At 44.0% G+C, this 27948-nt stretch overlaps 1 protein-coding gene across 1 annotated transcript in view; it reads left to right on the forward strand.

The window, feature by feature from the left end:
- Positions 1 to 20334, forward strand: part of Kdr (kinase insert domain receptor) — a 43320-nt gene extending 22986 nt beyond the window's left edge. Inside the window, exons 16-30 of the mRNA XM_036200137.1 lie at positions 863 to 969; positions 1396 to 1531; positions 1887 to 1991; positions 3488 to 3601; positions 4068 to 4156; positions 4703 to 4856; positions 6702 to 6799; positions 9160 to 9282; positions 9408 to 9519; positions 9782 to 9881; positions 10280 to 10385; positions 11727 to 11878; positions 16149 to 16248; positions 16725 to 16810; positions 18528 to 20334. Coding sequence (XP_036056030.1) covers positions 863 to 969; positions 1396 to 1531; positions 1887 to 1991; positions 3488 to 3601; positions 4068 to 4156; positions 4703 to 4856; positions 6702 to 6799; positions 9160 to 9282; positions 9408 to 9519; positions 9782 to 9881; positions 10280 to 10385; positions 11727 to 11878; positions 16149 to 16248; positions 16725 to 16810; positions 18528 to 18723 — 1778 coding nt within the window. The 3' untranslated portion in view covers positions 18724 to 20334. The remainder of the gene's footprint in view (positions 1 to 862; positions 970 to 1395; positions 1532 to 1886; positions 1992 to 3487; positions 3602 to 4067; positions 4157 to 4702; positions 4857 to 6701; positions 6800 to 9159; positions 9283 to 9407; positions 9520 to 9781; positions 9882 to 10279; positions 10386 to 11726; positions 11879 to 16148; positions 16249 to 16724; positions 16811 to 18527) is intronic.
- Positions 20335 to 27948: the final 7614 nt, after the last annotated feature.

Consider the following 27948-nt stretch of genomic DNA (forward strand, 5'->3'; position numbering starts at 1 on the left):
AATCAGTGCTGAGCCTTCTGACTGTGAATCTGCACTTGGAACATGCTCTGGGGAGGAGGCTACAGCTTTCCTTGCCCCTTACGCCAGTTCGTGTTCTCTCTCTCTCTCTCTCTCTCTCTCTCTCTCTCTCTCTCTCTCCCTCTCTCTCTCTCCTTCCTCTCTCTGTCCTCTTCACTCCCTTTCTCCTCCCTTCTTGTCCTCTAAGCCTCTGCCGTGTAGGCACAGGATAAACTCTGTCAGTTGGTCAGTTCAGTTTGGACAGACCCAACTTAACCCTCGAACAACCCACCAATTTCCTGTGTCTCTAGTAGCTTAAATATTTCAAATCTTATTTCTTCAATCTGAAAACGGAAAACTTACTGAAAAAGTGAAGGAGGGTAACATATTTAAAGCAACAAGTTCAAAGCAGGTGTGTGGTCACAAGTGACTGTCTGAGCAAAGGGCTTCCCTTTTCTCCTTGTGCAGTTTCCTAAACAATCACTTCCCCCATTCCATGCAAGTGAAGATATTGAGTATTGGCACAAAACTAGACTGTATTACCAACAATAGAAATACATTTTTTTTTCCTTGAAAGAGGTCGCTTGCCAAACACATCTTATGTGCATCTATCTCTTCTGACACTTACACACCTCTGGTTCCTTGTTTGACAGTTTTATTGCTGGATGATTTCATGAGAAGTATGCCTCTGTTATTCCTTAAGGGTGCCGTGGACTCCATCAGACTTAAGGAGTCTGTGGCTGTTGGTCTCTCGGAGTCTTGAAAGTAAATGTGTCTGAGCTCTTGCCCTCTGAGTCACACGTTTATCACCTCCTACCAAAGGCTACGGGTTTGCAGTGGTTAATCACTCCAATGTGTCTTCCAGGTGCCCAGGAGAAGACTAACCTGGAAGTCATCATTCTTGTGGGCACTGCAGTGATTGCCATGTTCTTCTGGCTACTTCTTGTCATTGTTCTACGGACCGTTAAGCGGGTAACAATATAATATCTCCCCATCCCTTGCATGTGGGTTCTTGTGATTAATGGAACCTGACTGGGCTTCTTTCAGCTGCTTCTCCCCATTGTTATTGGCTCAATGGGCACATTTTTACTTCACTACAATAACATTCTTGTCCATTTTTTGGGCTGAACTATGGGCATTAATTGAGGGAAGCCACTAGAGGGGCAAAGGGTTTGGACTGTCCACTGTAATTAAGATTCAGACACTTTATTCTGAACTCATTTTGGAAACGAAAGAGGCACCAAAAGCAGGATTATAATAGGACTTCTCTCAAACGTCATGAGTTTTATTGGAAAATGAGATACCATGAATGGGTCCCCTATTAAAGAGCAACAAGTATACAAAACAGCAACCAAACAACAGGATCTGTGTGTGACTGGAAGGACTTACGCTTTCCAGGCCAATGAAGGGGAACTGAAGACGGGATACTTGTCCATTGTCATGGATCCAGACGAACTGCCCTTGGATGAGCGCTGTGAACGCTTGCCTTATGATGCTAGCAAATGGGAATTCCCCAGGGACCGGCTGAAACTAGGTGAGTTGTCAACAGCTATTAACTTGATATTGGTTTTGCCAGCCCACCTAACTCGCCTTGAAGACAACGGCATGTCTGGTCTATTCAGATGATGCATTCTGATTTATAAATATTAATTCTATCTCTTGACTTTGGGTAGTCATCCATATAGCCTTCTAGTAGTAAGGAGCCTATATAACCATCCAAAGCAGGGCATTTGGAGAGTGAAGGACAAAGCCAAAACAAGGAAGTAAAGTGGGATGTGGGTCTAATGGACTACAACATCACCTTAACCAATTAGAACCTTCAATTAGCCCTCCAGTAGTGTGATGTGACAGCCCAAGTCTTTGGTAATTGTCATTTTCATTGGTTCTAGGGAAGCCTCTTGGCCGTGGTGCCTTTGGCCAAGTGATTGAGGCAGATGCCTTTGGAATTGACAAGACAGCGACTTGCAAAACAGTGGCCGTCAAAATGTTGAAAGGTAAAAAGCAAAATGACATTGTGATGTGGTTCTCTCTGTTTTGCCCATCATTAAGTGTGGTATAAGGCTTGCATCGGTGGCTCTGTGCATAGGAGAGCCAGAAAGCCCCTGGCCTATAGTGCCTTTGCACAAATTGGAAACAGTTTCCTCCTATGGAGCCTCATGCAAGGGTACATGACCAGTGAGCAAAGATCGACTTGCACAATTCTGTTTAGTGGTCCTGGTTATATGGGGAGAAACTATCAAGTTCTATTGAAGTTGTTCCTCAATGTATTATGAGGTAAGCTGATTATAAACCCTTTAGAAATGAATATAGAAGTTTGCTATCACTAAAAATAGCAGAATGCAAAACCATCATGTCCTCTAGAATTAGAACATGCCAAAGAACTTTGTTTGTGAAGGTGTTTTGCAAAGTAAGAGTGGCTATGCAAACAGAAGAAGATGTGGGTATTGTTTTAGACATCAGCATCTTTTCATAGTAATGGAGCTACAGCCTGGACGTTCTCATGAGGGGGGGGGGGTGATATAGGTAAAGCTTCTGCTCCAGTTGTGGCTGCTTCTGTGGAGGGAGATGCTGCTGCTCGCCCTTTGCCAGTAGGTTTTGTGCCTTTCAAAGCCCCTTCTTCCATTTGCATTTTCTGTCTAGAAGCTTAGCGTGTGTGTGTGTGTGTGTGTGTGTGTGTGTGTGCGTGCGCGCGCGCGCGCAGAGATGGGTCATCAGGCCCTGAGGTGGAACCCATGGCTGTGAGTGAGAGAAGCATAGCAGTCCATACAGCATCAAATACAATCTTGGCCCCACTAGGCTCATGTGCAAACAGCTTTGCTTATGTGTTGGTCCTGATAACTTATTTATTTGATGCAGATCAATTGGAATATCAGTATGGACCTGAGCAAATTTACCACATTCAGTTATGTGTGTGTGTGTGTGTGTGTGTGAGAGGGGGGGGGGCAGAGACAGAGAGACAGAGAGAATATATGCATTGTCAGAGGACAACTTTCAAGAGTCAGTTCTTTCCTCCCACCAGGTGGGTTCCGGGGTTTCAACTCTCGTTGTTAGACTTGGTGGCAAGTGCCTTTACCCATCCAGCTGACTCACTGGTCCCTAGATCTGAGAATATTTAATGTATGAGATTGCTTCTCTATGGGGAGACTTTGAAATGATCAGGCCCTAAGCAGCCTACTGAACCTGAAGTTGAAAATTCCAGTTTTGTACAGAAGGAGAATCTGGATGTGATTCTATCCCAAATACATTCCCAACTTTACAAGAACCTTCACCTTAGATTCCTTTAAACACCAGTCATTCAGGGTTTGCTTAAAGCAAAGCTTTGCTCTCTAATTAGAAAACGGAGTTTCCATTTGACTTTTCGAAACACACAGTGGTTCTGTTAGCGATAGCTGTGCCCCACTGGGTGAGCAAGCTGCACACTTAAGGGCATCCCTCATCCTACGGCAATGGCCACACTTAACTAGTTTCTGTCCTTCTTCTGAATTTGTAGAAGGAGCAACGCACAGTGAGCACCGAGCCCTCATGTCTGAGCTCAAGATCCTCATCCACATTGGCCACCATCTCAATGTGGTCAACCTTCTAGGCGCCTGCACCAAGCCCGGAGGTGAGCAACTGCTATGGCTACTTGGGAGAATCCCAAACGTACTACATGTCATAGAAAGTTAGTGGGCTCTATCATCAAAGGATCCTGCAGCGTCCTTTGAATTAAAGAATGGTCTCATCGTGGGGATGCGATTTGCTTCTTGTATAGTAAGTGTTCGATGGGGAAAAAATGGACATCCCCTAGACCTTGAAAGCAAAGAACCTGTTGTCACCTCCCTTTCCTCCCACCCCTAAGTCATCTCCACTGACTGCTGAGGTTTTGATTATTCATGTAGAATTATCTCCTTGAAAAAGAAAAGCTACAATAGAAGGAATTGGTTTCAGCTGATTTCTGCCACCCTGTTCCAATGAAAGGTTATATGGAGTCTTCTTCTAGGACAGTCTTGAGCTTATCAGTATGCTAAGCATGTAGTGAGAAGTGTTCTTGAAATGCATTTTCCTTTCTCAACACGCTGTGTTATTTGCAGGGCCTCTCATGGTGATTGTGGAATTCTGCAAGTTCGGAAACCTATCAACTTACTTACGGGGCAAGAGAAATGAATTCATTCCCTATAAGGTATGCCATTTTCGACAGGAGCCTTCATCAGGAAAGTAGAGGGAAACCCAAAGTGGTGCATGTGTGTCTTTTAGCTGAAATTCTTTGCATACTTCCTGGGTTGTCTCAACTCCCACTTTTATCTTCTGGGGGTTGTATGCTTCTCATATTTTATTTTTAGGACTTTAATCTCCTGACCCATTATGATGGTGCTAGATTTGATCAAGGAGAGGGTAGGGCAGAGAAAGCATTGGCTCTGGATTACAGTCTGTCACCTCACCCATATTTGGCTCTATGGAGGGTACATCCCTCTGTAAAGAGGACACTAATGACAGTGTGTCTGAGTATTCCTGGAAACGAAGCACTTACCACTTGATGCTTGAAGAGAAGGAGCTTGGTGTTATAGAAGGAACGCTGTTAAAACTTGCCCCACCTTTCAACTCAGAGACTATAATTCTAGAATTGTCTTCCTTCTTTGCTTTTAATAATTTCAACTGTTTGTGGCCTTGTAACACATTAGAGACATATTTTACAGTAGAGGAATTTGTACACCCCCTTCCTTTCCAGAGCAAAGGAGCGCGGTTCCGCCATGGGAAAGACTATGTCGGGGAACTCTCCATGGATCTGAAACGCCGCTTGGACAGCATCACCAGCAGCCAGAGCTCTGCCAGCTCTGGATTTGTTGAGGAGAAATCCCTCAGTGACGTAGAGGAAGAAGAAGGTAGCTGCCCTTGCTGCCCCCACGCCCACCCATGCCTGATGCACACTCTTGTAGAAAGAGATGATGGCAGGATGTTCGGCCATGGGGGAAAGCTTCATGTTTGAAAGAAATCTAAATTCCTAGGCAGCATTCAGTCAAGCTTAACTGAAGCCTGAAATCACTAGACAGTAAACTCCACTGGGAGGCAGAGCGGGGTTTATCCTGAGAAGTCTAGGTGACTCAGTGGGCTACATGGTGGTGAACAATCAAATCTACACTCTGACCCGATACTGGATTGACTTTATTGGCAGTAGGACTTCAGTGCTATGTTTGGAAAGGGAGAAGGAGCATTTTGGTGCTTGGCTAGCCCTCACTGCTATAAGGGGCTCAGACCCAGTAGGTAATGCACTTCAGCAGCACACAGAGGCCCCTTCGGTGATCTCCACCCAACCTTCTCCAAGATGGGTTAGGACACTATCCATCATTTTCACCCCGTTCCAGTTGGCTTCTTGCATCTCCTTTCTGGCCATACTTTAGATGTGTCTCATTTGGTGGTGATCGCAATGATATGTTAGTGCTGTGTATGGGTGGAGCTGGACCTCAGCCTCATCTCCAATGCTGCAGTCAGCTCCAGAGCACACGGCATGTCTGTTTTAATCAGAAAGAGCAGGCACGGCTGTGTGCTCAAAGAGACAGGGATGTCTGAGGCCAGCCAGGTGCCCTCAGGAGTGTGAGTTTAGACAAACCCAAGCCCCCTTGCTGACAGAACTTAATCTACCTTCTTTCTCTTGGAAGCTATTTAGGCAGCTGGTGGCTAGGGGTGGGCTAGAGGGGCATGGGGAAGTTGGTCTAGGCCTTTAGTCACAAGGTCTGCAATGAGGTGGGTCGTGCACCCTCTTGCTCACAAATGGTAGCCAGTGAGATGGAAATGCAAGGGATTGGGAGTAGGAGGTATAAGTGGCTTAGAATTGCAGGCCTGGGCTTTGCCTCTCTCCCTGTCTTTGGAAAGTGAAGAGGGCATCACTGTTCCTCAACAGCTCTCTAGCCCTCGGCGTAAGAAGTCATTGAGGAAGAAGTCCCAGCCTTCCTAATTCTAACAAGGCTATTATGGCAATTGAGTTTGTGTTTACTCCGGTCTTGTGTCCAGGAAAGAGACAGTAGCCATATCTTATCTGATCTAAATTAGGAGAGCATTTCCAAATACCCAGGGATGCCTTCATGTTTATGTGTCTCAGTGACACTTTAATAAATGCTACCAACTTATGTAAATTCACCTTTCTTTCCTGGCTGGTGTCGCTCACTCCTATTCTTGGAGAAATATCTCCTTGACAGGCCAGACTTCATGTGCGTACTACATGTCCTAAGTTTGAAAGTGAGAGAAATAAATCTCTTTCTGGTATTTTTAGTTATCTGTTGTGGACTGTAGTTTGAACTTTGGTCTTTGTCCCAGGAGACAAAAAGCCAGAGAGAAAAGATTTGATGACCCTCAATATTGTTGTTTTATTTTTAGAATTCTTAATAGGAGCTATTGTTTTTTTCCCTGTGAGGGCATGGGAAAAAAACAACAGCAGCTTGAGGTAGCAGACTTGAGAAGCTCCCTTTTCTCTCCTCGCTGCCTGCACCGATTTCATCCCTATTCTTCCTTCTGGGTTTAGTGGCTCAACTGGACTAAAGTGAAGAAAACTTTCTTTTCCCCAAGGAGTGTGATGAAGGCTAATAATTTGAGGTTTAGCAAATGGGCAGGTTCTCTGCTTCTGTCTCCTAAAACTGACCCTCATGTCTTAGCGAGGTCACTCAGGCTGACTTAGAAGCAAGGCTACTGACTGGTGGGAATACTCAACCACGCCCTCTTGCCTCTTGTCACAGCTTCTGAAGACCTGTACAAGGACTTTCTGACCTTGGAGCATCTCATCTGCTACAGCTTCCAAGTGGCCAAGGGCATGGAGTTCTTGGCATCAAGGAAGGTATGACAGGTCAAGGGGAAGTAAGCTTTCTATTCAGATCACAGGCTTAGAAATGAGATGTCGCTTGTTTGGTTTGGAAAGTCATGTACCACTTTTAGGATTCTTAAAAGTGTCCCCCAGGGAGGCTCTTTTTCTGTTAATTAAAGGTAGCAAGAGGTTTCATGAAAATAATTCGTAGAATTAATACTCATTGACCAACTGCTAAGTGCTAGGTTTTGTTTTTGTTTTTAATCTTTTTTTGGGGGGGAGGGTGGCAAGGTTTCAAGACAGGGTTTCTCTGTGTAGCCTTGGCTGTCCCTGGACCTCACTTTGTAGACCAGGATGGCTTTGAACTCACAGAGATCTGCCTCCCAAGTGCTGGAATTGAAGGCGTGCACCACCACCACCCAGCTGACTAGGTAGACTTCTAACTGTAGTGCACCAACCAAGACAGCCCGGCAGCTTCCTGGTGTTCACAACACTGGTGGTCGATGGGACAACCAATCAACACGTAACACAGAAGGAAGGTTAAGTAGGAACAGAGGTTGTGGGATGAAGTAAAACAGGAAGGACTTGCAGAACATATGGAAATACTGTGTACAACTGTGTGTGCACATGCTAACATGCATGTACTTCAATGTTACACACGCGAAATGCGGAAGTCTTTACTAAGGATTTGACATTTGAGCCTTGAAGAAGTAGGGAGCAGGGTCTTGTAGATATCTTGGTGTAGTGAGGTCTATTTTTAATTTATTTTACATTCATCACCATCCATCAAAAAGTTGTTTGCTATTTGTATAATTAGAAGCCAGGAAGGCCAGGCTTCAGATGAGGACGATTAAAATGGCTAAAATTAGAAAGTAGGCCAAACAAAGGCTGAGGTGGGACGTGACAAGTGACAAACAGTCCAAAGGTTGTAAACACCGCTGAGGTGGGAGGGGGGCCGGGGGAAGTCACTGATGACCTTGGGCAGAGGAAGATGTGGTCTCACAGTCGGTAAGAAAGGTTCACGATCTCTTCAGGAAAAGCTCTCTGTTGGTGAAGTGCGGTTGCTGCAGGGTCCTAAGGGAACAAAGGGCTTTCATATTTTTTCTGTTTTCTTTATCATTGTAAGGTCCCTTGCCCCTCTTCCCACTGAAGTTTAAAGTTTCCCAACAGCTTCCAGAACCTCAGGATCTTAGATAGTTCTGCTGGTTACTTCTTGTACTCTATTTCCCAACGAGAAGGGAGAGAACCAGGGTCCTCCAGGATCGTCCCAAAGGGCAGGGCCTTGAGTCTTTTTCAAAGGTTGTTATTTTTGTAAAGGCCAGAACTCACTCTTAAGCCAAGTAATTCCTTTTGTCAACTAGAAGGGGAAATTGATATAGTGGTTGGGGAGTGGGGAGCCAGAATTCTTTCTTTTTTTCTTGTAACCACCAGGTGATCTTTGTGCATACTACCTGGTCATCCAGCTAGAAAAGGAAGCTCTTTGGTTGAGAGCAAGTAGGGGTACAGTCTGCTTTGTGGCCTTTCCAGTTTTGCTGGATCACGCTAGGCAATGCAATCCTGAATATTGTGGTGCAAGGGAGACCGCTCTACTGACCTGGGGTGATGGGTAGGGTAGAGACAGTGATTCCCGGCTCCCATGGTCACTCTTGTGCTGATCCAGGTCTCCCAGTAAGCCTTTCATTCATGTCTAAAGCTCTTTTGAGGCTCTTATGCCCTCCCAGATGGTGCTTAGGCTGAGGGCTATAATCGTAGAGTGATATAGCTGTTTAGTAGTTGAAAGTCAGAGCAAGTTAGAGGACAGAAAGGAGAAACCACTGGGAGAGCTGAAGATCCCAAGGCTTAAAGCCAGCTCCAGTGCTCTACAGAATGTAGTCCACTCATGTCGGCCAGCCTTGCCTGGGTTGACCTTTACTACAATATCAAATAGTTTGAAGCAGGATGAGTACCACTGTGTACTGCCTCCAGATCCAGGCCAGCTTCAGTACCAAATAAAGTAGGAAGCCAACCAAACCAATCAGAACCCTTGCTTCTGCTGTCTACACATCCATTCCAAACAAATCTATTCTGGGAATCACCCAGTTTCAGCCACAGAGGATGCCAAGCAAAAGGATGTGTGGATGTGATCAGAAGCACATTTTTTAAACTGTGTCCATCATCAGACTATAATTTAATCATCTAACTCCAAAGGACAGGACTGTTTATGGAATAAGCAGATGTGTCTCAATGAAACACACAAGCCCTTTTCCTGACCTGTTGGGATAAAACACTACCCCAGTCCTTGCTAGGCAGTTGGTTCTCTGATGTTGGATTTTTTTTTAAAGCATGAGGTCACAACAGATGTAAAAGAGATTAGCTGTGTAGGGACTTAATCACACATACTGTTCTTTTCACAGTGTATCCACAGGGACCTGGCAGCAAGAAATATTCTCCTATCAGAGAAGAACGTGGTTAAGATCTGTGACTTTGGCTTGGCCCGGGATATTTATAAAGACCCGGATTATGTCAGAAAAGGAGATGTAAGTATCTAAAGATGAACTGTGTGGATTCAAACCTTGTGATTTGTGTTTAGAAGTGAAGAAAGTATTTTCTTCAGAAATCTGCCAATTTGGGTTCTCATACCTTGTTATCATCACCCACTTAGGCCCGACTCCCTTTGAAATGGATGGCCCCAGAAACCATTTTTGACAGAGTATACACAATTCAGAGCGATGTGTGGTCTTTTGGCGTTTTGCTCTGGGAAATATTTTCCTTAGGTAAGTCACTTCTCTTTGACCCTTTCCTGGGTGGGGGTTCAGGAGCAAAGAAGACAATAATAGTTGATGAGCCCTGTAAGACTTTTCCTCTTCTGTATTTTACCTCCTGTCAAACAGAATTTCTAAGAGGATTTAGATGGCAACATCAAGAAGAACAAAAGAAAAAGGCTCTGTAGACGATAAGGATGTGTCAGAACCAGGCTTAAGGGCTTTTTTATGACGAATTCAAATCGCACAATGCTCCTTCCCCATCTTATTCCAGGTGCGTCCCCGTATCCTGGGGTAAAGATTGACGAAGACTTTTGTAGAAGACTCAAAGAAGGAACCAGAATGAGAGCTCCTGACTACACCACCCCAGAAATGTAAGACTCTGAAAAACATCCTCTCTTCTCACGAACTCTCCCCACTAAGAAGGCGAGGAGGCCTTCTGCTGTGAGCATCTTCATGGCCTGCTTTGCGCTGGGCTTTCTTAGACACCTCCCTAGGTTACCTCAAGCACTGTCATCCCATTTCTGTATTATCTCCACCAGAGAGTTTTTACTAACCGTTGATAGAGATGTGTGATAAACAAGACGCCTTTACAGATAGTTGGATGCCTGCCTGAGTGCAGACTTCTGTGTCTCCTCTAGTTTTTATATCTTCAGTTAGCATCTCAGCTCTTGATAGGCTCTTTGCAAGTGCTTCCTGTTTGAGGATTATCTTGACCATTAGCTCTCAGGAGAATGGCACAGTTAACGAAACTAGTGTTTTGCTTGTCTAGGTACCAGACCATGCTGGATTGCTGGCATGAGGACCCCAATCAGAGACCCTCCTTTTCAGAGTTGGTGGAACATTTGGGGAATCTTCTACAAGCGAATGCTCAGCAGGTTTGTAACCCTCTATTCAAGAAGCTTCTACAAGGAGCCCTCAGGGCATGGGTCTGAGATCTAACAGTCTACTGCTTGGACATTTGTGTGGTACCATGTTATCCTCTTGGCCACTGAAAAGGGAGCCTCTGTCTCCCAGTTCTGAGAAGTAATGCTTCCTAAAAGCTGTAATTGCTCTTTAGACCAATAGCTTGAGAATAGACAACTCTAGTCTGTTCATAAGTTGCAGGAACCTGTTCTCTCCCTCTACCTTGTGGGTCCAGGGGATTGAACTCAAGTCGTAAAGCTTGGCTGAAGATGTCTTTACCCATTGAGTCATCCTGCTGGTTCCCACCTACTTATTTTAGTGTTCTGTCTTCAAATGTTCTTCTAAAAAAAAAAAATCTACCGACTGTGATGGGGTATGTCTGTAATCCCAGAATTCTTCAGGCTGAGACAAGAGAATCATAAGTTTGAAGCTAGCTTGGGCAGCATAGCAAGTCTACCTTCAAAAACAAAACAAACAAACAAAACAAAACAATAAAACAAATCTGATTGACTTACTGATGATCAGAAGTGGAAAGAATTTCGAGTAATTTTTAGTAAATTCTGCAAGCAAGGCGCAAACAAAACAAGCATGCCAATTATGCAAAACCATGACTTGGGCCCCACCTGGTAAATGTCAAGCTGTCATGACAGTTCCATAACAGAGTTCTGGCCGTTTTTTGTTTTAATTTTTTAAAATTTTTTTATTTTTTGGGAGAGCGTTTGCTGCTGCTCAGTGTCCCTTATTCCAGTGGGAGCCAGTTGCTTCCTGTTTCCTCCTGAGCACTTGAGTGTCGCATCCATTTCCACCGACAAACCTTCCAGACATTTATCGGATCATCTCATTTGTCCTTTCTCTTGAGAAATAACATCAGAATTCCTGCGCTCCGGTGTTGGATGTTTTTCTCTTCACTTTCTTCTGATTCCCCTTTGCCTTGGAATGTAGAGTCTCGACTGGAGGCAGGATGCTTTGAAGGTCCAACTCCCGTGGAGGTCTTTGTGGAGAATTGATGTCTGGGCTCTGGGCTCTCACATCTCATCCACAGCCATTGCCTGCTTTGTCTTCATGGCAACCATGGCCTCTTGTCCCTTCACTAATCCGGTTTTTACTTTAGTCCCTTTATTAACCTTCTTCCACACATCCCTTTCAAGTGCCCTTTTGTTTCTGTGGACCCCTTTCCAATACAGTCTGGAAGTCTTGTGTTCAGATATGAAAGCGGCACCCACAGCCAAGTGCCCCCCTGCCCTTTGTTTCTCATGAAAAGGCCCTTGAAGGTTAGCAGCCATAACAATAGCACGCTGTGTTTATTGTTTCAGGATGGCAAAGACTACATTGTTCTCCCAATGTCAGAGACACTGAGCATGGAAGAGGATTCTGGACTCTCCCTGCCCACCTCACCTGTTTCCTGTATGGAGGAAGAGGAAGTGTGCGACCCCAAATTCCATTATGACAACACAGCAGGAATCAGGTATGTGGCCAGCATCCCCTCAGGGGGGCGACAAAGCCAGCTCAGGAGGCGGGGTGGGAGGGTGGGGGGGGGGGGGAGGTGGGGGGGACATTCGGTTAGGCTGTCACTTACTACTTCTAGCTAACTGGAGTTCTGACATTCACAAGGGCAGTGCCCCCCAGACAAGGTCTGCAGAGTTGAGCCACCTCCCATCTGTGGCCCATATTGCTGGCACAGGTCTGCCTTTAAGAATTCTAAGCCTTGTGGGAGCAAATAACTAAAATGCCACAGTTGGTTAATCTCCAGGAAAGAAAAGAGAGCCATGGTACGGAGACATCTGTATTAAAATCGTCCCCATGCACAGTTTTATTAAGGTGCATTAAATGGCTTAGAGAAGGCTCAGGAAGGAAGCGTTCTGTGCAAATAGGAAACATACTGAGGACTGTCTGGTGAGGCTACAACACGCACAGGCTGTGTCCTGAATGGGGCTGTATACTACAAAAATTTGTCCCCCCGCCACCAATGAGTTTCAGCTTTGTATTTACCTAATCGGGTGCCTGAGTTTATTTAAAACAAATAAGAGAGCTATGGTACGAGGACATCTGTATTAAAATCATCCCCATGTACAGACTACCATTCCTTTTGTAACAGGAGCAGTCAGTGTTTCCTGAAGAATTTCTCTGTATATTATCACATTTCTGTCTACGCGAGAACTCTAGATTTAGGCAAGATGGAAACTATCATCTAGGTTGGATGCTGAGCACAGGTCTTAGCTCTACCTACCTGAGCCAGTGCAAAATATTGGGATTAAAGATGTAGCTATGAGAGCTTGGTAAAACCAGATGCGGTGCCTGGGTCTGCCTTTTAATAGCTGTGGGACAAGTCCTGTATCACTTGCCCCCTCCCCAAACCAGTTTCTTTGTGAAGGAAGGCAAGGCCACTGGTGCTGTTTGTGAATGGCCGCTTGGAGGATTGCACACTATAATGTACTTCTAAGTGCCTGGCACTTGAAGACACTTCATAAAGGACAGCTGTTAAGAGAGCTGTTTCCTGTCTTACCCCTGAGATGAGTCTACCTCCTCTGCTTCCAGACTTATGGCCGTTTTCCCTCCTTCCAGGGAGAGGTTTTCAGAGAGGAAGTGTCGTGAAGTGTAGCTCCCATGTGTGCAAAGTCCTAGTCCTTTCTGGCTTGACCACTGTTCCCGCCATGCTATGTAGCCTTCTCCTTAGTCAGGGAGCCATGTGATGGCTCACCGTCCTCCTCAGGTCCTGTGACAAGGCAGAGTAGAATTCAGAGCTGGACCATTTGGCTTGCTGGGTTCTTGGCATGTGGTGCTGAGCAGGAGATGAAGTTGTGTTTTGGGAGACAGAGGTGCCAATGTGAGGCTGGGTCTTCAAAAGGACTGGCTAGCGTTGATTCCCAGGAGTGTAGATGAGTGTGACACCGTGCTTTTAGAGCAGCCAGCTTGGCTCAGATTTTCAGCCTCTAAGTTCTGAAGGAGCCTTCCCAGACTAGGTTCTCTTTTAGCTGTCCATACACTGAAAAAGGAAAATTGGAAGCTTTTATTTGCAACTTCTCTCCACTTCCTTATCCTTTTCTTCATAAACAACAAAGCCCTCTCTCATCTTACAGTGCTCTAAATAAAGGCAATGCAGATTAGAGTGTGGAAGTGTGGGACTGCCCTGTGCTTCAGAGTCTCTGGGGAAAATACAGGGTAGCTAAGGCACCTCCCAGGCCATGTTCTATCTACTTTCTTGCTTCCAAGCAAGTAGAAACGCTGAATCTTTCTTGCTTTGCTTCCTCCTTATACTTTTCAAATCCATTGCATTATAAATCGAGCTGGACAGGGACATCACTGTGGGAGACAGCCTCTTGATTTGCTGCCCCTTGAAACTATTTTTAAAATACTTGTCCAACAGTTATGTTGAGAAGAGGCAGAGGAGTGGGGACAGGGAGGGCCGCTTATGTCTAGACTTGGCTTTGTTTTCAATTTTCCCCGTGGATTCTTTCTGGCCCCAAGTGTGCATTGGAGGGCAGTGTGGTTGCTTTGTCGTTTTCTCCAGGAGTTTCACCTTCCACATCAAGCAATTTATCAGAGATTTCTCTGCAGTTCTCTCCCAGAGCCAGGCTTCAGTACACTCTGTTTTCCTCACTCTGATTAATTGCCAGTAGTAATTAAATACCCGTGGTGGATTGATGCCTGGGAGAGTCTGCCAGTTGTCCAGCTTTTCCTTGATTTGGCCATCATGTTAGACTACCTGAAATGGGACTATTCCTTCTCTGCCTTTCATCTACTTCACCCTCCATATTGACTTCCCCCACCCACTCACCAGAGGGTCAGGGCACATGTGGGAACCAGAACAATGCTATGAACACAGTAGGTGCTTAATAAAGAATTGAGCAACATGCCTTTGAGTCTCTTCTTTCTTGTCCATCCCAATACTCCAAGGGAGTCATGTGGGATGGAGTGAGGAACAAGAACCCCACGTGGGTTTTAGAGCCTGCAAACTTGAGTGTGAGTCTGGTTCTACCCTTCCTCTGCCATTTTCTCATTGAGGCTTTGCTTCTTCATCTCCAAGTGGGAGATAATGAGAGATCTGTATGGGTGACTGTGGGGAGCAGATGTAAGGAGATCTTGGAAAATTCTTTGTCATTTGTGAAGAGCCATACTGTTTTTTAAATCATCGGCCTGGAGTCCAAGGGTCTGAGTCTTCTAAGATAGCTATGTGCTATCCACACCTCCTCCCTCTGCTCTGCTCTCCCCTCAGATATCTATGGAATCCAGGCTCTGCTTCGAACCTCACACACACGCCCTTTCTTTAATCAGATTCCCCGCTTTCCTGCTAGATAAGTGTGAAGTCTCCTAACTGGCTTTACCACATCTGGTCTTATCCTCCTCAATCACAGCCAACTTTCTAAAAAGTGTATCTGGTCATGCCAATCCCATGCTTAAAAATTTTCAGTGGCCTTCACAACTGTACTCTAAGATTCTAGTTGTGTGATTTTGGACAGGTGGATTTGGGGGAGGTTACCGTGAAGACACCATGAGGTGATGTCTGAAGAGCATTCAGCTCAGTGTGGTAGATCCCTCAAGGTCTTCCCGAGTGAATAGTCCTGAACGCAGCATCTTTGACAGCCACTACTTTCAAGGACTGGGGCCAGCAGGAAATGGGCTTTGCTTGTTCCCTGAATTGCATGTCCTCTTTCCTGTGGAGTCTCCTGAGGGAGGGTGTCACTGGGAACCTCATTCTCTCCTCTGCGTTGGGAGGAAACGACCTCTTGGGGAAGAGAAGAGGCACTCAGCTTCCATTTCTCAACTCTGACCCAGCAATGCACTGTGCCAGCCGGCTGCTTGTCATGGGACAAGAGTGAAGAATAGGTTTATTGTCTCTATGGACCTTTCCTGTAAAAAGGACTTCTCCTACCTACCTTTGGGCTGTAAGAGGTTTGGATAGGATTTTTTGGACTCAACCACCAGGGAGAAGTGATGTGCTGTCTGTCAAGGCTCATTCTTCAAAGGACTTTGGAATCCAAAAGAGGAAAATAAATGCTGGTTGATAGAGTTTTGTGCTTCCTAAGGCCACCAAATTTGACATTTGCCATGTTGTTCACCTTCTCAACATCCTTATAAGCTAGAAAGAATAACTATTACCCATACATGTTTAAAATGGAGCAACAGAGCTGTGACTCACTTCTATATTCAAAGTTAGACTCAAAACTGAGCAGGGTCTTGAGACTCTGAAGCATGGCTGGGTAAGACTCAGCCCACATCCCTCTGTGCCCTAGATCTGTGTCTCCTGGAGAAGGAAGAAGTTGACTTGAGATCACTTTCCAGCACAGTATCCTTTAGAGAAATCAAAGGTGTTTCCTTTGCCCAGACTGCCATGTCAACACTTTGGAGATGGCTAGGAAAAATGGAGAGCATGCAGCAATACATCCAGAGTTCCCTGGAGGAATCCTATTCAGTCAGGGCCCATCAGAAAGCAGCTGCTGTTGAGTCAACTACCACTGACCTGAGGTCAGCACTGGGCCTCAGAAACATGGTCCAAAGACACAGGGTCTCTTTTTAATCTTCTCAGTTGCATTATACTTTTAAATGGACTTTCACAGGAAATTAAACCTTCCGTGTGTGCTAGCAAAGGAAGATTTTGTTTTTCTTCTTTCCAAAGGCTGTTTTGAAGGTTGCTATTAATCTTGTGGTCGAAAGATAATGAACTTAGGTATCACTTGAGATATCCACAGCCAAATATACCACCACTCAAACACAAATAAATATTTGCTCTCTTGCAGCCAGTATCTACAGACCAGTAAGCGAAAGAGCCGGCCAGTGAGTGTGAAAACATTTGAAGATATCCCACTGGAAGAACCAGAAGTAAAAGTAATCCCAGATGTAAGTATATCTTTTATAAATAGTCATAGAAATAATACTCAGGGTGAAATACTAGCTAGATAAATATTAGCCTAAGTGTTTGAGTCTTGGAACCTCCTTAAAGCTTTCCTTGAGGGTATGTACCATGGGGTCATTATGGAGATGGATCTTTGGTTTTGCCATAAAAAGGCACCTGGACCAAAGTTCAAGATAATCTAACTGTATGCCCAACTTCACTTGAGTGCAAATGGTGTCACTGTGCAGAGAGAAGGAGACTCCAGCATTCTCGGCTGCTGCAGATCTTGTCTCTTGCTGGTCTAAATCTACTTCCTGGAAGCATTTGCTTCCTTTGTGGCTTGCACAGTCTCTGGCTGCCATACTCTTACCCTCCTTGGCGGGATGTTGAATTATGTTGTCTGCTAGATGGGTTGAGAAAGGAGTTTAATGGAGCTGGTCCTGTTCATAGTCATTGTGTCATCTCATTGTCTCCCATAAAGGACAGCCAGACAGACAGTGGGATGGTCCTTGCATCAGAAGAGCTGAAAACCCTGGAAGACAGGAACAAATTATCTCCATCTTTTGGGTAAGACTCAGCCAGATAAGAAAGACCTTTTTCAATAGGAATTTTTGAAAGGACCTAATAAAGACATTGAGTGTAGATGAGGTTTCCCCTCTTGGTGCATTTGAAGGTTGATGATGTTAATATTCCAAATTAGCAATTTGATAAATAACTAAAGTAAACCAAACAACAAAATTGATAGGCCTGGAAAAAAAATCTGAAGTGAGATAGAGGGTTTGGCCAATTTCTAATGACCAGATTTATGAAGGCTCTGGAGCTTCTGAGCATGTTGCTATGGATTGTCATATTGACTGTGATCAATGGTTTATGTGGCCCTGGCCACACAGCAGTGACATCAGCAGGTACCATGATCCTGAATAGTTAAGAATTTGCAGTCTGAAGGATTGCCAAGCCTGTACTTAATTGGCTTTATCTGTAATTAAGAAAGATGATATGTAAGTAGGTACATAGTCACTTATTTAGTATATTTGAATATTATTGTTTGAATCATTTCCCTTTCAATGGTCAGAAAATTATTAAATTTAATCTTGAGTCATTCATCTCTCATGGCTCAACATGAATGTAGAGTTGCTTTGAATACATGTAACTGATTTGAACATAAGAATTTATGAACATCTATAGTTAAAAGAATAATGAGATAATGGTAGTTATTTACTTGCCAATAGGCTTATTCTAGGTAGGAATACAAAAGGTTTGATCTACATGTAATGGGACAGCTGTATGAGAGGGAATCCCTATGGGTTTTTGAGCAATGCTTTTATAGCAGTAACAATGGTGACAGGACATTTTGCTATTTCCTTTAGGGCCTAGTGAGAAATCATGAGCACCAATCATGCACCTCTTTCATTGATTCAAACAACACTTATCTAGAACTACTAAGTGGCCACATCATGCCATTGTTTGAAACATGAATTGGTTTTAGTGTGGGGAGGCAGGAGTGGACTGGAAGGGGAAAAATGTATTTCTAGTTCTTTGAACCTACTTTAAACCATATCTTAACACAGAATAAATAAACTCTTTTTTTTGTGTGTGTGGTTTTTATTATGAATAATGAGGGTAAGGCCCTTGAAAGGGCAAACCCTGAGCTTTTCAGTCCACACAGCCTACATTTGTTAGTTTTGACATGATTACTATGTCACTGAAAACATTCCCCAGTTGCTGCTGAGTGACTGAATCCCCAATTTGTCCAAAGAATGTGGTTTTGATGAGTAAAAAGCAGTTTTTGACATGTCTGGCTTGACTGCATACACTTGGCCAGCTTTTTTGCTCTATGAATTTATTAACATCTTTCATAAGCCATGTAGTCCCCTAAATGACCGAACAGGAAAAACACAAATGAACTCTTAGAACCATCCCAATTTCCTTTAATATCATGAAAGCGACCCTTTGGCTCCAATCATTGTATACAAACTTGTCAATCATCAAGGCCGTAAAACCGGTCCATTGGTTGGGGGGCTCTGCATACCTCAGCAGAACTGCCTTTTATCTCTTCTCAGGCTTGAAAGACTTGGACCTGAATAAGAGGACTTATCTGCAACTACCAGCTAGTACCTGAAAGTAGACCTTGTCTGAGTAAAGCTGATAGGCTGATTAGGGCAGGGAGAGATAGGGGCTGGTGTCTCTGGAGGAGATTCTGCCTCCTTGGAGCTGGGGACTGGGCGAATGTGAAAAGCCTATGGGTTGTCTCCTCCTTTTCATCTGGTTGCCATTTCTTCCACAGTGGGATGATGCCCAGCAAAAGCAGGGAGTCCGTGGCCTCGGAAGGCTCCAACCAGACCAGCGGCTACCAGTCTGGGTATCACTCAGACGACACAGACACCCCTGTGTACTGTGGCGAGGAGGCAGAACTTTTAAAGCTGATGGAGGCCGCAGTGCACACTGACTCTGGGACCACGTTGTGCTCACCTCCTGTTTAAAAGGAGGTGCTCCCACCCCACTCCCCAACTCCTGGGAATCACGTGAGAGGTGCTGCTTAGATTTTCAAGTGTTGTTCTTTCCACTGCCTGGAAGTAGCCACATTTGATTTTCATTTCAGAAGAAGGACCTCAGACTGCAAGGAGCGAGTCCTCAGGGTATCTCCCGAGAAGATGACCCATGACCCAAGAATGTGTTGACTGTACACTTTTCCATTCATTTTAAAATCGTGTATAATGTGCCCTGCTGAGGGTCTCACTACCAGCTAAAACAAAAGACATCCAGACAGTGGCTCTGTCCTCCAAGAAGTAGCCATACCAGAGCAATGGACACCTCTGTGAAACCTGGTGAAAGGGGCATGTCAGTCCTTTGTGTGTCGAAGATGGGTTAGATAACTAAGGGCTGAGTCTACCTAAAAGGCTTTGTGGAGGATGTGGGCTGCGAGCCAAGTGTTAAGTGTGGGACGTGGACTGGTAGGAAGGAAGGCGCAAGCTTGCTGGGAGAGTGGCTGGAGCCTGCAGATGCATTGTGCTGGCTCTGGTGGAGGTGGGCATGTGGTCTGTGAGGAAATGCAAAGGCGGCCGGTGGCGGGGTTTCTGGTTTTAGAAGGTTGCGTGCTCTTTGCAGTGGGGCTTATAGGCGAGTTCCTGTACTGTTTCCTACTCCTAATGAGAGTTCCTTCCGGACTCTTACGTGTCTCCTGGCCTAGCCCCAGGAAGGAAACGGTGCAGCTTGCTCCTCATCTCCCAGGCTGTGCCTTAATTCGGAACACCAAAAGAGAGGACGCTCGTTCGGTAGAGGCTCCCTTCCGTGTTGAAGTGCACAGCGCAACTCAGGGTTTCTGCTGGATGGATCCCCACATGTCTGCCCTGGTTGGCAGTGTCTGAGGCCAAGTGCAGTGGGTTCTGTGTCAAGTCGGGGCGGTAAAGGCTCAGACAGGATGTATCCATTTGTTCGCCCTCCAGCCCCACTCCACGCTCACCCCCAGTCCTCAGTAGTTTAGCTTCGTGGCCTCTTTATGGCAGGCCGCTCTGAATTGGTTTGTTCACTCTCCAGATAAATAATCATTAGTCAGATTTCAAAATTACCTTATAGCCAAGGTTATAATAACATCTACTGTATCACTTAGAATTTTAACATATAAAGCCATGTCTACTGGTTTGTGCCCTTGTGCTTACATATTTCAAAAAAGAAAACTGTACTTTTCATTTGGTACCATAGTATGAGAAGCTGGGAACAATGACTGTAAAACATGCTATGGCACATATATTTATAGTCTGTTGTGTAGAACAAATGTAATATATTAAAACTTTATATTATATATAAATGAACTTTGTACTATTCACATTTTGTGTCAGTATTATGTAGCATGACAAGGGTTATAATGCTTTTAGCAGCTAATGTTGTTTTATTAAAAACATTGAAAAACTCGAAGGAATCCTTTTACAGGGGATGTGCAGCTAATCCGATCATTTTTCTCATCTCAGAGGAGGAGGAGTCAGATATAATGTGAGTGTGTTCTACTTTGCCTTGTTCTCTCTTTTTACAAAGAATATTTTCATCAAATGTTTATAACGCTTTATAAACCAATAAATGTATTCTGAGTAAAAAGATACAGCAGTATCATATTATTACAACTATCCCGTGGCCTCTTCCCACTGTCTTCATTACAATCATAATTAATACAGAAACACATCCCGAGCACTGGTGACGTATTGTTAACACATGGCCTGAGACGAGTTATCCTATGGCCTCCTGGTGAACCTCAGAACAAGTGGCCAGAGCTGGAGGCAGGAGTAGAGGCCGGACTGCCCTTCACTGTCTAGCTAAGGTAAGAGTGTAAAATCCATTGTTGACATGTTTGAATGACTGCTTTTGCCCAAATTCAGAGAGCAAAGCAAATTCCTGGCACACATATGTATCTCTACCTTCACTAATGCTGAATGCTGTTGTTTGCTTGTGTTTTGAGGAGACAGGGTCTTTAGCCCAGGCTAGCCTCCAACTCCCTGTGCATCCAAGGATGGCCTAGTGCTTCTGATTCTACTCTCTCCACCTCCACAGTGCTGGGATTCTAGGCATGCACCACCATATCTGCATTTTATTTATGTGTTTTGTAAATATAAGATTTTGAAATATTTATCTAATGAAATATGGCTATCTTTTTTTAAATGACTTTTAGGTTTTTTTTTTTTTAATCTAAAACTCCCTCAAATCTAAAGTAACACCAACATTTAAGTGGGTTTTTTTTTTTCCTCTTTGATTACATTTTCATTTACCAGACATTTCTTTTTATACATGGAATGAAGCAAGGTCTAAGTTTTGGGTTTTTTTTTTTTTTTTGCAAGCAAATTGTCAAATATGGCAGTTCCATTTATGAAATATAACTTGTCCCCCCTGAAGCTGGAGAAATATCTCAACTGCATTACTTTTCAGCCCCTACCACCTTATTGAGACCTTCTCCCAACTTTATGATGAAGAAAGTGGCTGTGAATGTGTGTGTGTTCCTAACAGCCAGGACATGGGCTGGGATCAGTGAACCAGGGCCCTTCAGGGAGTTCTGCCCCTTACTTTAATCCAGCCTCTTCCAGTAAATGAATGGAAAGAGAGCCTAGGCCCATGCGGCCTAAAAGACCGCAGAGAAAAACAGAGTTTTCTTCACTTCAGGGGTAAAAAGATTTTGTTTCTCACTGGTGGCTCCTGGCATGTTTCTGATGGCAGGAGTTTGGATTCAAGTGAAACTCTGCATTCTGTGAAGAATGCTGTCTTGCCCTGTGTAGGATGATTAGAGGCAAGGTGTGGCCTGTGCCTCCTCTCTGTCTTCCAAGTGTTGTTTCTCAGATGCTCTCTCTCTCTCCTGCCCCTGCATTAAAGAAACAGCAGTAGCTTTTTTTTTTTTTTTTTTTTTTTTTTTTAGAGTGTTTCTTGCTTGGTCAAAGGTCCAAAGCTTTAATTGGAGGCATTTGGGATGTTGAAGCGAGGCTTTGCCCATACCTCCCGTGGCTTGTGCCCTACCTCCTTCACGTCCTACAGCGTCCTCTGTGTGCTCACCTTCTGTTCCTCTGCCTGCCAGCCCACAGACCACCTGCAGCTACGTTTCTACTCCACAGCATCACAGAAGAAGGGAGAGCTGTGGGGAGGTTTGAGTGTTGATGCCTGGCTGGGCTTCCCCATCAACATGCATTCTTTTGTCCTTTGCAATGAAAGGAGAGAAGAAACGTAAAAGCCATAGCCAACCACCCCAAAGCAGCTAACTTAACCCAACTTTCCCATCTCTCACAGCATCTTCCTTTCTACCTCCGAGTCGGACATGTGTCCTCTGGTGGTAAAATGTTGGCAAACAGAAAATCTTTGGAAAGACTCGACACTTTTCCTACATAGCTGTTCACACTTAGGGAGTAATGGGCATGTATGCATTCCTGGATAGGCAGTGCATACAGCTCAAACGGGCTTAGATTCCACTTTTATAAAATCATACTTTTAGATTGGAGGGATAACTAGCTTGGTGGCTAAGAGTGCTTGCTTATCTTTCAAAGGACTCAACACTGATAGCATAGCACCCATGCCTAATATCTTCAGCTCCTAGATAGAGACATGGTGGCTTCTGGCTTCTGAGGACACCTGAACCGACACACATGGTATACCCCTATACCTCTACACACACACACACACACACACACACACACACTGAACTTTTAAATGAATCTCCTCCATGTAACGGAGGTAGACACAGGCAAAAATTTGTAGATTTTTTTTTTGAGAGCAGCTTGAAGTCCAATTCTGGGAAAAGTTGAAGAATCTTCCTACATGATAAAGAAATTAACAAGGTGAAATAAAATTGTTTACTCTGTTTTTGAAAGTGGTGGAATCTGGGAGGAGCAGCAGGAGCTCTTTCCCAACCAGGTTGGCCTGAAGTTCTGGAGCTGACGTGGTAGACACGTTACCAACCCAGGAGAAGCCTGACTCAGAGATAAGGGCATGGAGTTAGGAGAAAGTGTTCACACCAGAACTGCTGATAACACAAAGGTTGCAGTAAACTGTCACCACCATCAAGTAAATGAGCTTAGAAGACACTGAGTTATTTCTGAGATTCTCCTCTACAGTATGGAACTTTTAACTTGGTAACTCAAAAACATCGACCTTAGCAGTTTCACTGTTTTTTTGTCTTTGAAGTTTAAATATAAAGCAATACAGAGACAATCTGTATCTTAGTGTTCTATTCCAACTTGTTTTTGATTGTTTTTATAAAAAGTACTTTATAACATTGGCTGGGTGAACTTGATAGTGACAGTGTCCTCTTACATATTATTTGTGTGATTTCTCAGATTCTAGACGCCTTGCCAAGGAAAAAGGGTAGAGAAGAAGAAAACTGGCCTCTTCTCCGGTTTTCCTCCAATTTTACTGTCTTTTCCCTTTTTTCTGGTAGATGATATGTCAGAGGACCGCCCATCTATCTTCTGTTAGTGCAGCTGAATCCCACAGACATCAATCATGGTTTACAAGAGGCATTTACTTTGTTCATGATGCAGGGGCTGGAAAACCCAATACCAAGTGCTGCCTTCTGGTGATGGCCTTGTGGCTTCGTGATAGGGTCATGGAGGTGTATCACAGGCAAGGGAAAGCAAACAGGCTAGCCCACTCATTTCTTCCATCTCCTGCTAATCCATTAATGTTGTCTGGGAGCCCAAGTCTCATGATTTCACCTAGTCCCAATTGCCTCTGAAGGCCTCACCTCCAATTATCATCACCATGTGATTTTGGGGGACTGGGTGTTATTATTCATTGTTTTTAACACTAACTTTAAGAGTTAGTAAACCATAGTAGGGGGATGAATTCAGGAAGGTGGGCAGGATCTTTCAGTTGAAGATTCCCTTACAATGTTGAATCTGGAGCTGTGTGCAGTTCACAGAACATGAGACACAGACTCATACCTCAGGAATCCTCTGAACTGGTACAGCCAGCAGGTAGGATCCTGGTGCCTTGAGTGGGAGCTCTTTATAAGCTAAAATATCTTATCTTGATAAAGAGGATTGGAGACATTCCATATACCATGGAGAAAATATAACTGGGAATGAAAACCCAAGTACAAGGCTAGATCAAAGGGAAGCCAAGACAAGGGTAGATCAAAGAAATGCAGTGATAACCCATAGTATTTCCCAGATTAACAAGGACACTGGTCAATAGAATCCTGTAGCACATATTTATGAAAAACAAGGCCCTTCATCAAAATAAAAGGGACTCCAAACTCAACCCTTAACATTAAACTTTAAATGAGTAGTCTTTTGTTGGTTTGCTTATATCCGACTCTATCTACACAATGCTTATAGTGTACCAGATAGTCTTTGCAAGCGTTTACTAACTCATTAAAGTAACAGCCTCTTGTATCAGTTATCTTACATGCTGCTGTGACAAAATACCCGGGAAGAAGTAAGTTAAGGGAGGAAGTGTGTTTGGGTCAGAGTTTGATGATACAGCCATCATGAAGGGAAAGTCATGAAGTGGGGACATGAGGCAGCTGGTCACAGTGGATCTGCAGTCAGGAAGCAGAGAGGGATGAACACTGGTGCTCAGCTCATTTTCTCCTGTTTATTCAGTCTGGGACTCATGGATGACACTGATCCACATTCAAGATGGGTCCCTCTCTAGTTAGACCTTTCCCAGAGGTTGGTCTCCTAGGTGATGTTAATTCCATCAAGTTGGGAAAACTAGCCACTACAGTACCCTAACATTGCAGTATAGATCAGGAGGATGGGCCAGGGCAGGATTCAGAGAGGGACCAGAATGAATGGTTTCCACAGTGTTTACCAAGGACCGACTGTACAGACAGACATCCTACAGGTAGAGGACCGACTGTACAGACAGACATCCTACAGGTAGAGGACCGACTGTACAGACAGACATCCTACAGGTAGAGGACCGACTGTACAGACAGACATCCTACAGGTAGAAGACCAACTGTACAGACAGACATCCTACAGGTAGAAGACCAACTGTACAGACAGACATCCTACAGGTAGAGGACCAACTGTACAGACAGACATCCTACAGGTAGAGGACCGACTGTACAGACAGACATCCTACAGGTAGAGTACCGACTGTGCAGAGAGACACTCTGCAGGTCGGAGTCCTCATTCCTTTAGTTGCAGAGTTAAGGGCTGTACACAGAACCACAGAGAGAACTCCAGTTTTATTCTAGAACTCTCTGTGTATCTGGCTCCCTCATTCTTTTTCTCATTTTAGATTGAGTTCAGGGTTTTCTTGGGGGTTGTAACTCAGTCAGTGCAGCTGCCCTTAACTGATTTCAGAGTCAAGAAACACAAGGTAAGAAATTTCTTACTGAAGACTAAGAACACTGGGTTTCCTTTTGCCTGGTTCACCTTCGGTTGCAAATTTGCATTACACTTGTAAGGCAAGATGACACTGTAAGAATTTCCATGCTGGCAGAGTAGCAACACAGTAGGAATTGATGATGTTATGATAAGGACTTTCATATGCTGCTCTGCATTCCCAACCTTTCCAGATGATGAAAACCCAGAATACAGAGAAAATAGATTCCACTGCTGTCAGTCATTTTGCTGGGAATTCAATAGAAAAGTTCTCATACCATAGTTTCTCCTTTGTTGCTACAAAGTATTATCGGGGAGCATGCAACATTCCCTGTGTGCATCTGTTTCACCAAATGGAGTACATTTCTGTATACATTGCTTTGGAAGCCCTTTAGGCAGTACGCACCTGGGGTCCATGGTGGACTTGAATTTTCCTTCAGTCCAAGTGTTATAGATCATGCATATCTATCCTGTCTGATGTGGTTTGGTGAATTACCTTGAAGGTGTGTGTGTGTGTGTGTGTGTGTGTGTGTGTGTGTGTGTGTGAGAGAGAGAGAGAGAGAGAGAGAGAGAGAGAGAGAGAGAGAGAATGCTTTTTTTGTCTCTTACCACCCAATTCATTAGCAAATGTTAGCACTCTGTGTCTGTAGCTTTTGTACCAGTAAAGAGCTCAGAAGAACAATACAAAGGTGTTCTGTCAGAAACCAATCCTAAATAAGATCTTACAGAATTTGTTAATAATGCTCACATGAAAAGTTAAAGCAAAGGGGCCAATGTGATTTCCCAGAAGGTGAAGCTGATGACCTTGAATTCCATCCGTGGGGCTACATGTTGGAAAAAGAGAAAGGACTCTCACAAACTGACCTCCCCACCTTTGCCATGGCACACGCATGCAAACATACATGTACACAGAAAATAAACTAACACAAATGTAATAACTACTAAGTATTAACTTTGGGCATATATGTTAGAGAAAATTTAACCATGATGTAAAGGAATTTTTGGATAACTGTGGGTTATGGATTTAACTTCCATTATGTTTATTTCATAGACATGTAAGCAGATATGCAGTCACTCAGACTTGAGCAGTTCCAAAGGCAGAAAACTAATGTTGATCACTGACCATATGCCAGGAATTAAGGCTCACGTATGAGCTCATTGAATCCTGGCAATGAGTCCTTGCATTAGGTATGTGTATCATCAGGTTACAAATGAAGATTGGCAGTTAAATATTTAAACCTCAGTAGGCAAAGCCATGCTAGGAATCCAGACTATCAAAGGCCTCAGGGACACGTGAATAACAAGGATGGGATCTTTGCTCTTGGTGGAAAATGGCAAGCTGACTTATCCTATAATGATGAATCAACTAACCATATGAAAGATATGTGTTAAGGTGACCTGGTACCATGAAGTATCTTGTTAGTATGTGTTGGCTTCAGCATCACTGTCTTTAAGTTAGACTTATCTGTAAGATAACTCTAGTGGGGTGTGACCAAACATGAATGCTCAGCTCAGTGTTGTAACAGATATCTACCATCCAAGGAAGGCTGTGTGCTGCTCACTAAATGTGTGGCCTTAAATAAATGACTTTACCTCTTTGAGCCTAAACTTCTGGGTGAGGTTAGATGGGGTCCCCATAAAGCCTGCAGGGCAGCACTAATGGGTGGAAGTTATCTGACAGGAATGATGTCGTCATTTGTAGGAAAATGGAAATCATCATGTTAAGAAACATAATCTACACACAGAGAGATAAATCGCATGTTTTACTCTCATATGCAGGATCTAGATTTAAAAACACAACCTAAGACATAAGAGTAGAAGGGACACTGTGTGAGAGGAGGAACGGTATTCTAGAGAAAGGGGAATGAAGATGTGCTGTGGATGTCTTTCTGTATGCTGTGAATATGTGTTGCTCTGATTGGTTGATAAATAACGCCCCATTGGCCTATGGCAGGGCAGGATGAAGCCAGGTGGGAAAATCCAAGATAGAGAGTAAAAGGAGATACCAGCCGCTGCTTAAGGAAGAGCAAGATGCTAGCAGACCCATAATGCCATGGCTGTGTGGCAACTTATAGATTAATATAAATGAGTTAAGTTATAAGAGCTAGCTAGCAAGAAGTTTGAGCCATGGGCCATCCCGTTCATAATTAATATAAGCCTCTGTATGCTTACTTGGGTCTGAGCAGCTGCGGGTGGGACTGGGCAGGACACAGGAAAAATTCCAACTACAAACATGAGAAGGCAATGGGGGATAGAACATGAGCCAAGTTCACACAGCATATACACAGAAGCATGTACAACAAACCCATTGTTTTGTATGCCAATTAGGAAAGGTTAGATATTCTTATATTCCTTTTTCTATGTTCTAATTTTATATGCATGGGTGTTTTGCCTACATGTGTATGTCTATTGGTGTCATCCTTGTTCAGACAGTGTGTTAATAAGACTTCAGGGGTGGACTTCTCTGACATTTCTTGGAGACACAATCTCACAGCAAACTTCAGAGCTCTTTCAATCTTTCTGCTCCCTCTTCCGATATGATCCCCAAACCTTAGGTGCAAGGGCTGTGTTATGAATGTATCAGTTGGGGCTAGGCACCACACACTCACCTGTTTCCTGCATGTTGATCAATTGTGGTTTTCTGTAACAGTCTCCATCTGTTACAAGGAGCTGGTTTTTTGATAAGGTATGAAACCTATACTTACCTGTGGTTATAAGGATAAATATTTGGAATGTCATTAGGAATCATGATGATTTAGTAAAGTGGTGGCTGTAGGTTCTTTTCCAAGGTCCCAGGACTTCTCTTGTCCCAAGTAGTTAGCTAGGTTTCCAGTACCAGGCATTTCTCTTTTGTTCTGTGGGCCTTAAGTCCAATTAGAGAGCTGTTGGTTGCTACCAAGACAA

This window comes from Onychomys torridus, chromosome 10, assembly GCF_903995425.1.
Source record: "Onychomys torridus chromosome 10, mOncTor1.1, whole genome shotgun sequence".
NCBI classification, from domain to species: domain Eukaryota; kingdom Metazoa; phylum Chordata; class Mammalia; order Rodentia; family Cricetidae; genus Onychomys; species Onychomys torridus.